The sequence below is a fragment of the Choristoneura fumiferana genome, chromosome 7 (assembly GCF_025370935.1).
Source record: "Choristoneura fumiferana chromosome 7, NRCan_CFum_1, whole genome shotgun sequence".
NCBI lineage: Eukaryota > Metazoa > Arthropoda > Insecta > Lepidoptera > Tortricidae > Choristoneura > Choristoneura fumiferana.
Genome location: NC_133478.1, coordinates 14,784,180 through 14,798,312, shown reverse-complemented (window position 1 = coordinate 14,798,312; position 14,133 = coordinate 14,784,180). Strand labels below are relative to the sequence as shown.

The 14,133-nt window shown below is 36.4% G+C and overlaps 2 protein-coding genes across 2 annotated transcripts; both read right to left on the bottom strand.

Annotated features, from left to right (window-relative positions):
• Positions 1 to 1,424: 1,424 nt before the first annotated feature.
• Positions 1,425 to 4,037, bottom strand: LOC141429769 (uncharacterized). The gene is made up of 3 exons (XM_074090294.1): positions 3,903 to 4,037; positions 3,069 to 3,198; positions 1,425 to 2,074 (listed from the first exon to the last, which is right to left on the bottom strand). The coding sequence occupies exons 1-3, from the start codon at positions 4,000 to 4,002 to the stop codon at positions 1,921 to 1,923; spliced, it is 384 nt and encodes a 127-aa protein (XP_073946395.1). The 5' UTR covers positions 4,003 to 4,037; the 3' UTR covers positions 1,425 to 1,920.
• A 4,463-nt stretch (positions 4,038 to 8,500) lies between these two features.
• Positions 8,501 to 10,433, bottom strand: LOC141429768 (uncharacterized). Its single transcript, XM_074090292.1, has 3 exons — positions 10,285 to 10,433; positions 9,875 to 10,004; positions 8,501 to 8,745 (listed from the first exon to the last, which is right to left on the bottom strand). The coding sequence occupies exons 1-3, from the start codon at positions 10,376 to 10,378 to the stop codon at positions 8,544 to 8,546; spliced, it is 426 nt and encodes a 141-aa protein (XP_073946393.1). The 5' UTR covers positions 10,379 to 10,433; the 3' UTR covers positions 8,501 to 8,543.
• Positions 10,434 to 14,133: the final 3,700 nt, after the last annotated feature.

Here is a 14,133-nt window from a genome sequence, read left to right as displayed (position 1 = left end):
AAGGTAAACGCCTTTATTTGTGACCATTCAATAAGTATTCAACTGACTGAGAGGACCAAAAACTAGACACAAGAAAACAACATACACGCTAAAAAATAACCCATCTTCGGACACTTCAGTAAAAAGACATCGTTTTTCCTTCTTAAATCGTAAAATATCGCATCTACCGTCACCCCGATGTATGTCGTGAAAAAATTAAAACTCGGGAGCGTGAACCGCAATAAATTTAAAAAAAAAGTCTGGGCAAAGATTGCGCATAACACTAAACGTTAAGGCAAATAGCATAATTTCGGCAAGGGGGTACTTCCAGCACGTAATAATAATAAAGAGCCACACTTCGAGTTTATCGAGCTGGCTCTAAAAACGTTTTTATTATCCGCGAGCTCTAATGGCGGGAATTCGAATTTTTAATTACAGTTTCAGACAACATTGCCTGCCTAATTCTTATGGATTAAGGAAAAACGACATTTACATTTAATTGATCGCTGAAAGCAGAAAAAGCGGGAACAATTAAGAGAACAATGATAATTGTACAGTAACCTGCTTTAATATCTGCCTCAAAAGAGCGTGCAAAAATGTCTAACATACTACCGGCCCTAGGAATACTCGTAGAGTCCTATCAGATAACATTTATGTATGCTTTGTTGTGTCAAATAATTGGTGCTGGTCTTTTATATTAGACTAGTGCTTACCCGCGGCTTCGCACACGTAAATCATTAGGTCCAGCAGCTGAATTGAAATTCCGGGATTTTTAAAATTTCCCGTGGGAATTCCCGACAATGAAATCGTTGTTTTCATTGACGTAACATTAATAACAATCGTTGTCAAATTTCATGACTCAAAGCCCACCGGGCGTGGTAATATCGGAATAAAAAGTAAGCTATGTTTTATTCCAGATGTTCAGCTACCTATATACCAAATTCCATGACTATAAGCGCAGCGGTTGTTATTTTCATTTTCATTTTATTTTAATCCAGGTTATTAACTAACTTTCTGGTAAATTTCATCCAAATCCGTCCAGCCGTTTGAGCGTGAAGAAGTAACAAACATACTCACTCACTCACTCACTCACTCACTCACAAACTTTCACATTTATATTGCTTAACATGTTAATAAGAGGTTGCAGTTCTATAAAATGGACTTCTGCATAGTAACGCCTTAGTACCATAAAAATGGCCTCAGTTCGATACCCAGGCGGGCAGATAAATAATGTATAATAATACCAATGTTTTTATAATTACGCGTGTACTTATATATTCCGGAAATGAGGGTTCATTTAGATCCCTGGTTTACTGGCCCAAAACATTGTAAATAAGCTCTAAAATAAGCCCTTTCAAGGAATAGGTCGATTACCACTGATAATAATAATGATCCTTGACCTTATTATATAAACGGATCATTACTATTATCAGTAGTAGAAAAACTCTTTATTGCAATTATTGTATATTTCTTGTAAAGGAAATATAGATAGGTTACAAACAGGAGTGTACAAAGTACAAATGTGGATTTATCGAGTGTTCTCTGCTAGTCAACCTTTCATCAGTCAGTTGGTCCGTGGTTCATTTTTATTAGTCACTGTTTGCCGTCTGTCACGATTTTTAGAATGCGTGGAATTGGAAGTTTATCATCATCATGAGCCTAGCAATCTACTGCTGGACATAGAACTCCCCCAGTGAGTGCCATTGCGCCCTGTGCTCGGCACGACGCATCTAGCTTCTAGCAGCAGTCTTTCGCAAATCGTCACTCAGTATGGCCGCGGACGCGGTCTCCACTCAAGAACTTGTTTACTCCAGCGGTTGTCAGTTCTTCAAAGAAATGGCCAGCCCACTGTCACTTCAACTTGCTTATTCTCTGAGTTATTTTGATGATTGATAAAGATGTATGAGGAATTAGGATTTGTAAGGAAGTAATTACTAGATCTTAAGAGCTTTTAGTGATCGAAGTGGTTTCTTCAGTAGTTCTGCCGTCCGTGGGTGTTGTAGGATCGCACACAATCTGGCCGCAGCAGTTGGGGTAGTCCAAGGTTAAGTCTTTGACCAGACGGCAGTTGGGAGGGAATCCAATAGAGCCGCATCTGATAAAAACCAAATATATCTTTTGTTTTAAAAAAAATACAATCTGAGTGAGTGAGTGAGTGAGTGAGTGAGTTATTCAAATTCGATTCTCAAGATTTGACCCGAAGTAACATAACAAGTTAGGGCAGAAGTACCGTTTATGGTCACTGTGCCGTTTACGGGCATTTATTGTTTAAATATACGCTTGACATAAATGTACAGTAATAGAACATTACAAACTTTATTTGTTTCAATATCAACTTTTGAAAACTCATTAAACACATTGTTTTTATACTATAACTTTTTATATATTAGGTACTTCAAATTTCAACTGAATAAAAACGGTTTTAAGGTTCCCAACCGACCGGTACTTCCACCGTACCTAATTAAAAGCTTGCAAAACGCACCATGACTACTTTGTATGTAGGTCATAAGGATGAGCTTCGCATTTTTCGTACATCATTTTGTTCACTTTGCAATATTCATACACAGAGATGCAAGCTCAGGTTTAAACCCATGATCCTCTGCTTGAGAGGTCAAACCACTAGGCCACCACGGCTTTTTATCATCTGATCATCATTCCAACCTATATACGTCCCACTGCAGGGCAGAGGCCTCCTCTCAGAACAAGAGGGCTTGGGCCATTAGTTCCCACGCGGGCCCAGTGCGGATTGGGAACTTCACACGCACCATTGAATTGCTTCGCAGGTTTGTGCAGGTTTCCTCACGATGTTTTCCTTCACCGTAAAGCTCGTGGTAAATTTTAAATGTAATTCCGCACATGAATTTCGAAAAACTCAGAGGTGCGAGCCGGGGTTTGAACCCACGACCCTCTGCTTGAGAGGCGATAGGTCAAACCACTAGGCCACCACGGCTTCTTATACATTTATCTAAATCAGTTCAACAGTTAAAGCGTAAAGTGGTAACAGACAAACAGCGTAATCATCATAGTATGGATGGATGACTGTATTTTTCTAAAAAGCTTGTTTTAAAATACCCTCAATGAATACTTACGAAAATACTTGTGTTTCACCGCTCGTCCAACAAGTGTATTGTTCACATGACTTATTATCGCTCGGATAATACGGTTTGTTGAAAGGCAAAACCGCGTTGAATATTGTTAAGTAGCAGCCCTCTTGGTCAGCTGAAAAAATATCTATAGGTACAGTCACTTGCATTAATATCCAGAGCCGAATTTAGGGGAGAGCAACCGGGGCCGCAGCCCCTGGGCCTCCACAAAAGAGGGGCCCCCACAATAAAGATTTCGGTTTTTTTAAATTCCGACGAGTAAACACTAGTAAACAAACCACTTCTTTCTCTACTATTTGTCTATATTTGGTGGGTTGGGGGGGTGCTCCACTCCTTTGTTGCCCCAAGGCCTCCGGACTTCTAAATCCGGCCCTGTTAATATATGCCACAGCGAAGCGCGCAAAAATATCTGACACGACACGTCCTACTTACTGGCCCTAGAAATAGGTTCGTATTAGATATTTATGCTCGCTTTGCTGTGGCAGATATACCAATATCTGGCTACTATACACACACATAATTATATATACACCACTATATAGAGGTACATGTATACAATATAACTGCTAGAGACGTAAAAAATGACACATAATAATATGACATAGATACTTATTCCCGTACCCAGATTTTATGTACTAGTTAGTATGTCTCCGTCAACAAACGGGCTAGGATTTGACCTGATATTAAGCAATAACCGGCACCCATAATTTGAGGGAATTCCCATGCGAATTTAGTAAATTCAACTGTAGGATCTAATCACGCCTGCGAGCGAAGCCGCGGGTGAAGTCTAGTATAGTTATAAAAGATACGTGAACTTACCGAATCCAGGTGGTTTTGGTTCCGCAGGATAAATCCCAACTGCGGCGTAGACACTCACGACCGCTGCCGCCACGAAAATGAGATTCAATAATTTATTCATTCTCTCAACAAAGCCTTAGAGATCACTGCACAGACCAACAGTAGACTAAAATAACAACTATACTGACGCAGCTTTAAATACGTCGAATGTCAGGGACATTCACAAAGCGTTTCAACCGACGGATATGGACCAGACACAATCATTATAAAGTGGGCAACGAATGAGTTTGACTTTTACAAAAAATCTATGAAATGGGGAAGAACTACTAGGGAAATAAAGAAGCGGGTGTAAATTAGTTTTTTACTTTGTAATATATGACAAAACATCTCGCATGAAACCCTCTTTCTATTTTTATCTTTTTTTTTATAGTTCAAGTAATATATAATTCTTATTGTGTGTAATTCTCATAGAATAGGTACAACATCAGAAACAAAATAGTACTAACATGTTATGAATACTTTTATGACCGGTCAAACTTGTGCTGAACCAGTTTTTACAATTTAAACGTTAATCTTAACTAATAAGATGGTGAGAGGATATTTAATATTGTGCGAGGTTAGTTACATTAAGCACTCTGTAGCTATGAATTTAAAAGCGACCGTATTATCGATGGCAATCTACCGCAATTTAAATACACAACATTTCTCACACTGTCTAATCGAAACTTGTCGTCATCTCTGAACATCTCTGAACAATGTAACTATGTAACAGTATTGTAATGATGGCAGTTGAAACGCTCTCAGAATCGCCCTCTAGCGACTAGCCCGTGCAGTGGTTAAGTATCACTTTTCAAACAAATGTTTGCAGACAAAAGATTATTCTCGTAGCTTGTTTTGTTTATTATAAAATTTACTGTCTTACTAAAGGAACTAAGTATGGTTTCTGTCTTTGAAAATATTAATAATTGAAATAAACATAATGTTTTGAAGAAGTCAAGGTGAAAAAGCAGAAATACCGGGTCTATTTCATTTATCGCTATGAGAATACCAATAGTAGATTGTACAACAAGAGCATAAAACGAGCCATTTTACCCAAGACGTTCATGTAGCCACCCGAGCCGGTATGACGAGGATGGATAGACACGTCGAGGGGAAAATGGGTTTAATGCTCGAGTTTCACACTCTGCTTTTCTCTTAGATTGCGAGGAAATGAAATAGCAACAGTGGAAACAATAATTCACTTTCTATGTATCTCTTATTTTTTATGCATTATTATAATAATTCCATTTTTCATTTTATTGATTTATTTCTAGTTTTATATAAATTAAAAATATTAAAAAAATATGTAGAAACTTTTTTGTTTGTGGCTGTTGACACCTGATTACCTTGGGCTTATGTTGGTCTTAGACGAAGATTTTATTTAATGCACTAGAGCATGAAAAGTCGTTTTACGTCCCCTAGATGCAGCATAAACACGAACTTTACGAGCATGAGAAGTGAAAAAGTATTTATTGAATAATTTGTAGTACAAAATAACAATAACTAAAACTTAACTTTAATTAAAAAAGAGAGGTGGGCCTCTTGGCATGGTGCCCATCACGCAGACAGCATTCGCGCACTGAGCTGCGATTGCGATTCTTTGCGCGTGAAAGCTGCCGGCGCGAGGGTTGCCTGTTGCCTCTCTTAACCTATTGCTGAGCTCCCTGTGTAGCGCCAGCGCACCCTTACCCCAAGGACCTAGCCTCCGAGACAGCTATATTTGGGACTTTGAGGCGTTCCCGGTTTATTTACCGCTTGGTTTTTAAAAGCTTTCATTTAACTTCATGTATATATATATATATGTGAAAGAGTGAGGGTAGACCATCTACCCGATGGTCCGATGTCATAAGGGAGACGGCTGCAGGGCTACCATTAAACTCGAAACTCGAAGTTCGTGTCGTGCGGTCCCTGTGACACTTATACTATTTAATACGAGAGCGAAAGGGACGGTACGATACGAACTTCGAGTTTCGAGTATCGTAGTAGCCCTGCTGGAGAAGAGAGATACGGACAACCGATCCGGATGGATACTGATTGGAGAGGCGTATGCCCAACGAAGTAAAATACAAAGCTTGTACTATGGATACTAGGCAACGAATAAACATACTTATATAGATAAATACATACTTGAATACATATTATACATCCAAGACCCGAGGACAAACATTTGTATTATTCATACAAATATCTGCCCCGGCCGGGAATCGAACCCGGGACCTCAAGCTTCTCAGTCAGGTTCTCTAACCACTTGGCCATCCAGTCGTCCATTAAATAACTGAAAACCTCAGACCCAAAAATATTTTTTCATTGTAAATTAGTTGATTGCATTTAATTTCAATTTTAAATATTTTTATTTACTTAATTATTCTTAATATTAATGAAGCCTTGAGTTTTAGAAATAAATATCAATTATTATTATTACTATAAAAATAGATATTTTCATTATTATCGATGACAATGACGTAGATTAGGTAATATATTCTTCTGTTAATCATAACGAAGGAGTGGAATTCTCATAGCAAAAATCAAATGTCTCGAGTGATTGACCATTGTGTTTTATCGACTATTCCAGTTATCAATTTTTCGCATGTTACCGACCTTTAACATTATTCTGAAACATTTGACCTCTTTGATAAGCCACTTGCGTCTCTTTATTAAAATAAATTACGGCACGTCACATTTGACATTTGATGTCGCTTGTGTTTTCATAAACTCCAATTCAATAGAATCTGACAATCCTGTAGACACTTCTAGCCTACTAATATAAACACCGGGCTGCCTAAGGCTTTGTGATGTGACTATTATTCTTTTTTGATTCTTTTTAGATGATAATTGCAACAACAGGGACATATATAATCAAGTGTGCCCACGATAGGGTGTCTTAAATATGTAGAAAATTGACAGATTCTATTGAATTGTACTTTAAGTATTATTTTATTAGGTTCCCGTGTTAACCAAGATGGTTAATCGTAAAAGAAAAACGATTAACAAATGGATAAAGTAATATCCTTCTCTTAATTTTAAATTATTCTCTTATTTCTCTTAGTTTAAATGGTGACAATGTAGAGAAAATAATGACAAATCTTTGTTACTACAGACAAGATGAAGAAAATATACAAATTAGAACAGATATAGATTTCGATTCTGTTATTTTGAATGAAGGTTAGTCTATCATCACACACTTACACTGTTTAACATTTCCGTTTCGGTTTTATGTTTAAATTGTAATACACACACAGGTTTTTGGTAGCCTATAGTATCCCACTGCAGGACAAAGGCCTCCCCCATTACAGGTCTAATTTCGTTACCTAAAACCTAACGTGCTGACTAACAATTGAACATCGACAGTCGATAAAACACAATGGCCAATCCCTATTGATATTTGATTTTTGCTATGAAAATTCCCCTCCTTGATAATATAACGTCGCAAAAAAATGATTTAGTTCCCATCAAACCGTTTTTATTGATGAATCCTGGAATAGTGGCGATATTAGTTCTGTAAGTGAGACAATCGATGACATTTCTGTTCCTCTTCTGACTAAGTCTATGGTCATCTGTTTGTGTACATACATATTTGCGGATGTCAGTGGAATTACGTCATTTTCAACTTGAGTCGGTTGATAAAATATAGATATTACAATATATGCTAGGACAAATGTATCGGACGCACGATTTGAGATAATAATCTGACAATAACTTAATAATCACGCAAAGTTACGATTGCAATAGTTTGTATCGAACCCTGTGATTATTAATGTACGCTTTGGCCGCATAAATCAAAAGTTTTTGTGTAAAGAACCATTATTTGGGGCAAACATCGTAGCACCTAACAAACTTTAGATCATAATATTTACGTAGGTGTACGTATGCTGTGCAAACTGTTTAAGGAATAAAAGAACTGGAAAAATATTGCAATAAACACTCAATAATTGTTCAAATGCCTGGAACACACATGTTCGTTCAATTGTCTGCAAAATTTTGACAGCGGCACCGGAAGAAATTTACGAAGACGTTTATATGCGTTGTGGGTACTGTATGCGTTAGCCACTACAAATTTGTTCCAAAAAGATAAGGATTGTTTGGAAATATGAATTAACGAGGTGCCTCTGCCAACAGTTGAATTCATACCGTCGTCTCAACGTCAAAATAATTGCTAACCATACATTTTTCCAACTCCACAATCTCAAATAAAAGTATTATTATGCATACAGCTTGCAGAAAAATTATGTACAGTCGAAAAAACAGTAGGTACCTAACAGGGCGGAACCTTTGCGCTATTAATGTTATGTTGACCTTCCATGCAATTGCCAAAGAATCCACTCTGACGTGATTCGGTTTCCTCTGCTGTACCTACATGTAGCAGAAAAATAATTGGCACTTGTTAGGGATAACCTTTTTTCATACTTTATGTAGAAATTTGTCTATGGCTGATTTCAAATGAAGAGTTTTTGTTTTCTTACTTATGTCAATGTCTTTTGCAAATATACATGTCGGTTACTTTTAAAATATAATCTTTTTCATTTAATCACTGGGTAAAGACTATTACAGCCTTTACAGCACTAATAGTAAAACATGACAAATTACTTCAAAAAGTATGTTTATTGCTGAACCTCAGAAATATAATTATGTAGCAGCAGCTGCAGCCGCAGCTCCAGGTGAAGCGAATGTTTGAGTGACTGGTGGCTTTCCAGATTCAGATTTTGCATATGCAGAAGCATAAGAGGAGTCTGGAGCGTCACATTCTTCTTTTGGACAGCAGCCAGGATAACCTTTAGTTAAATCTAAAACAGTTTTGCAGCCGTAAAGGATGGGTACTGGTTCGCAACTGTAAAAAAATGTTTGTAACGTTAGTTTTTCTATAATTTGAAATCGTACGGCGTTTTATAAAAAGGTGTTTTTTTTTTAATTTTGGAAAAAATATGGTTCCGATAAAAACTCGGAAAAAAAAGGTAACTTTTTTTTTAAAACGCCCACTTGGATCTTAAAGCTTTTTATGGACAGCTAATTGTAAATTAAACACAACTCATACAAAATATAATAATTATAGTATACCCTAGCAATATGGTTACTTTAAGGAACGACCTTTAAAATTGTGTCTGAAAATATTGTTTTTGTGCCATATTTAAAATATTTGGGAACAGATATACCTATAACACTAATATTCTTAATCGATCGACAATTACTCGTTAACTTGTATAGCCTTCTAAGTTGTGATGAAATGACAAAGAGGAAACTGTAGAAAAATATTACATGAAATAACTAAGTAAAAAATAGTTCTTTGGAACTAAATTAAAAACAAAAGTGGCCCCCAAGGCACCGTGTCCAAAATACTGGCAGCATTTCCTCGTTGAATAGCTGTGCTAATGCATTGATGGAGATAGCTGCCAGCCTTAGGGCTAGCAGCATAGCATATACTCGTAACATAAGGAATTCATTATTTAACACCACCATTGAAATGAAAAATAAATAAAAATAAAGCAAGCTAGACAATATGCGTCTTATCTCGTGACGGCTAAACTAGGTGACGAAAATAAACCACCAGAAGAGATGAAATTTGATAATATTAAAAAAATATATATACCTAAATAAATATTATAAGTACAGTTGAGTTCTATAACTTCTAAAAAAATATATAGTGCAAAGAAAGAAAGAAATAAAGAAAAAACTATCGTCGTGAAACATCACAATCACTGAACAACAGAAAAACACGACAGAAGAGACGAGAAACAGACATACATGACGCTAAATAGGTCCCTCAGCATAATTATACAACTTATACTACATTGAGTATAATTCTGATAGGAGGCCTGTACCCTGAAGTACATTATTAAACAGGTACAGTACATTATTATTCAGCTCGATATAATGATCATAGTGTTTGTAGTAATGACCGGCGAAATTCTGCTTACAATTTGCTTTTATGGTAATTTATTTAAAAAATAAGACGCCTTTACCTGAATTTTTGTATTTCATTGTTGCTTTTAGAGCAGAGGTATTGGGTGCAGGAGCCATCATCTGCATCAACTCGAGTATCGTAAGGGAAGACTTTGTTAGCTTCCTTCAGGTAGCATCCTTCTTGGTCGGCTGGAAATAACAATTAAAATGTAATAATACAAGTATAAATGTAATGTATTAAACTTTTGTGACTTTCACTCATAACTACTACCACAACCGGGACTTATCACGCTAAAAATGAGTAATAACTACCTCAAAGTACGATACGTATCTTTACTTATATCTTTACTACGGAAACTTAAAAAACAGCTAGTTCCGCCAAAGAATCGGATGTCTCCGTGTGAACTATCTCTTACGCACGAAAATGCTCGTTAAGCGTTTTCGACCATATATAGATCAAATAACTAACCAAACTCTGGAGGTTTTTCTTCGGTTGGGAATCTTTCCACATCGGCCAGCGCGTACGACGCCGAAGCCAAGATGATCAGAGCGCATAGTTTCATTGTGATCAACCAACCGGTCTCGATGTAACGCAATACACAAATATTTCGAAACAGCCACTCCTCCTTTTATATGATATATTTCCATCTTAAAAAAATACCAATTTTAAGTTTTTAAATGCAATGTTTAAACACGTGCGAGTTAAGGACGTCAGTAAAGCAGCTGGGAAAACAAGACAGAACAAATAGTTTATATGTTATGGTGGGTGGAAAGTTTACTGTTTGGCGCGAGTGCTTATAAACCCGGGCAAACGAAGGATTCTACCACAACCACAAGCGAAGAAAATGGTTCAAAAGAAGAATCCTGAGCGTACCCAAGGGTTTCAAAGGCACGAGATGGTAAACAACTTTACAGTCGAGCGAAACACACAATTTTTCACCTCACTACAGCGGGAAAAATAGTAGATTTATTTATTTATTGAGGTGTTCAACAATGGATGGAAGAGAATAAATTGAACACTCTTATAAACCAGTTTCAGATTATTCATGATTTTTTATCCGCTAGCTTACGCCCGCGGCTTCGTCTCAATCGCAAAATTCTTATCCCGTGGAAATTTCTCAAAATGCCATATTGTTGTCTCCGTAAAAAGAGGGAATTTGTAAGTAAAAGTTCACGCTTACTACGGCTTGGCTTGGCTTTAGACGTTTATGCATCTAGGATTTTTTACATTTCATTATGAAGTAGTTAAACTTATTTAAAGTTAATAGTAGATTGTACAACAAGAGCGTAAAACGAACCATTTTACCCGAGACGTTCATATTTAGCCACCCGAGCCGGTGCGGCGAGATTGGATAGACACGACAAGGGGAAATGGGTTTAATGCTAGAGTTTTACATTCTGTTTTTTTATTTTGCACTCGCGAAGATCAACACTGAGCCGCATAGCTCCCAATGGCGTTGTATATAACTCCTATAAAATTTATTATTTGTTTTTGCAAGCTGTTATTTTGTGTTAAAACTAGCCTTCTCCCGTCGCTTCCATCGAAGAATATTATAGCAAATTATATGTTAAAATATACCTTTAGGTACTGTCTGATAAACAAAGTTCTAGTTTGTGTTACAAAATAACAGGAAACTCGAGCATATTCTCAGAAAGATGTTAACGTATGAATATTTAATCAGTGGATGAGGATAATGTATTTTTAGGGAAAACCTAATACTGACGTTGATACATACAGTAGAGAAAACTAAATACGTACCAAGGTGGAACTTTTCCTCAATGAATTCCACGATGATGTAATTAGTTTTTTTTTAAAGTAAGTTTTACCCGCGGCTTTGCATGCATAAACCATAAGGTCTGGCCTGGTCTGGCAGTTGAATTGATATTCTAGAATTTTATAAATTCCATGGGAATTTTCCTGTTATAACAACAATTAAGAATAAAAATAAATTGAATTAAAAAATAACGAGTCTCAACGAACCTACAGAAAATTCCATCCATCCGTCCATCCCAGCCTATACACGTCCCACTGCTGGGCACAGGCCTCCTCTCACAACAAGAGGGCTTGGGTCGTAGTACCCACGCGGGCCCAGTGCGGATTGGGAACTTCACACGCACCACTGAATTGCTTCGCAAAATGTAAAATTAGTAATTATTTATTTGGCAAAAACACAAAATACATAACTCCTTATTCTAGTATTCTTAAAATCACTTATTATGCACGCTGGTAGGTATATTAGCGACAATTGTTTGTCATCTGTGTTTGTTTACTTATTTTGTACAATAAAGAGTCTACATACATACATACAATTTTTTTTATCGACTGGATGGCAAACGAGCATGTGGGTCTCCTGGTGGTAAGAGATCACCACCGCCCATAGACACCTGCAACGCCAAAGGGATTGCAGATGCGTTGCCAACCTAGAGGTCTAAGATGGGATACCTCAAGTGTCAGTAATTTCACCGGCTGTCTTACTCTCCACGCCGAAACACAACAGTGCAAGCACTGCTGCTTCACGGCAGGATTAGCGAGTAAGATGGTGGTAGCAATCCGGGTGGACCTTGCACAAGGTCCTACCACCTGCAATAAAATAGGTTATCTAATTCTATTAGGTAACTAAAAAGAAAAAGTAGGATATCCGACGTACCTACATACGAGTACATTAAAACTCAAAAACTACGGTTGCCTAGTGTTACAATTTAAATTAGACTTATCTTAATTACTACTTACATTTTGTTAAAAAGCAGGGCTCTACAAACACTATATTTTTATAGCCGTTTATAAATTTGTACGGATTTTGGACGCACGCGTCCGACTCGCACTTTGCTGTTTATTTATTTTGTCAGTGTTCGTGGGTCAATCATAGTTGAACGGTAAAAATCGTTTATTTTAATGCTGTTAAACCAATGACAGGAAATTAAAAAAAAAAACAATTTCGTGGTTGATTGAAAAATACATGTTTTGTGTTTACGAATACATAAAGGTTTCTGCCCACTACGTCGTACTACACATTAAGACACTGATATTTTATTAAATCACATCACTCGAATATGCCGCTGGGTTCAGAATCCAGCGGGGAAATGCAGCCAGCCTAAATGGCACTCTTCCACAGGGACAAGACTTGGGCGAATTGTATAATGAAGGGTCCACGGAAAGAACGTGTCTTGTTACCTAAGCAACTTTTTGAGTTATGGCGGTTTGAAAGTTAGTCATCACGAACAATTACTATGGTTACCATTTAGTAAAAGATAAAAAAAAAAGATTTTATATTGATTTCAGATTATTTAATTCAATGGTAAGTCATAGTACTTTGCGAGCTCTACATTTTGAGATTAAAATCTTAATTTAAAAAAAGGTGACTAGGAATGTTCTTTCCGTGGACCATACACTTATAGTTAAGTTATTTTTAGGATAGTTTTTAATTTTTATTGTACCATGACAATAATGCGTTTGTATAAATAAATTACTTAAGAAGGTAAATGTTTTAATCTGTATTCGAAGCTGAATTTGAAATACCTACGAGTTGATAAAATAAATAAGAAATTACAGCTGTGATAAATCGTTAACTAGTCGAAAATTGAAAATGAACAATAGCTTAAGGATGATTTTGATGAGTCTTGAGACTTGATAACGAGTTTTTAATAATGAACATCAGTTTTTGGCCGACTCTGCTCATGAGATTGTCGATTTCGAGCTAGTGACGAAAAAAAACAACTTTTTAGTATTATAAAAAATAAACAATCAATCAGACTTTATTCGCATTTGTGTTTGCATTCGTGATGAATGTCTTAATAAAAAAATCACAATTGTGAATGTGAGGAATAGGATATTCGTTACCTACATCACTAGTGTGGAGTAGTGGGCAATGATCTTAATAGTTATTTCAATTACCTGCACTCAGATATTTCAAAACATTAGGTACGTTATTTTTGAGTTTCCTATTTCATTCGCAATAACTTAGTTGTTACGAATACGTCAAACGTGACAACTTTGCCTTCTTTAAGTACTTTACTCGAAGACCTCATAGTGTCCAAAGGTACCTAGGTACTTAAATATTAGCCAATAGCAACTTTGTACATATACTTACTAAACAAACATTAAAACTAACTTTGTTTTTTATCGAACATTTTATTTACTTATACATTTTACTTTGTCACTAAAAGTACACAATGACAAAGTTTCTCATGGTAGGCAAAGTTGCTACTTTTGACGTAAATTATAATTAATAATTTTATTTCTATTGATGCAAAACAGTGTTGGGTAAAGATTGTTTTGGAATTTATACAGTGTTTATTTACGTCCACCTGTGCCAACACA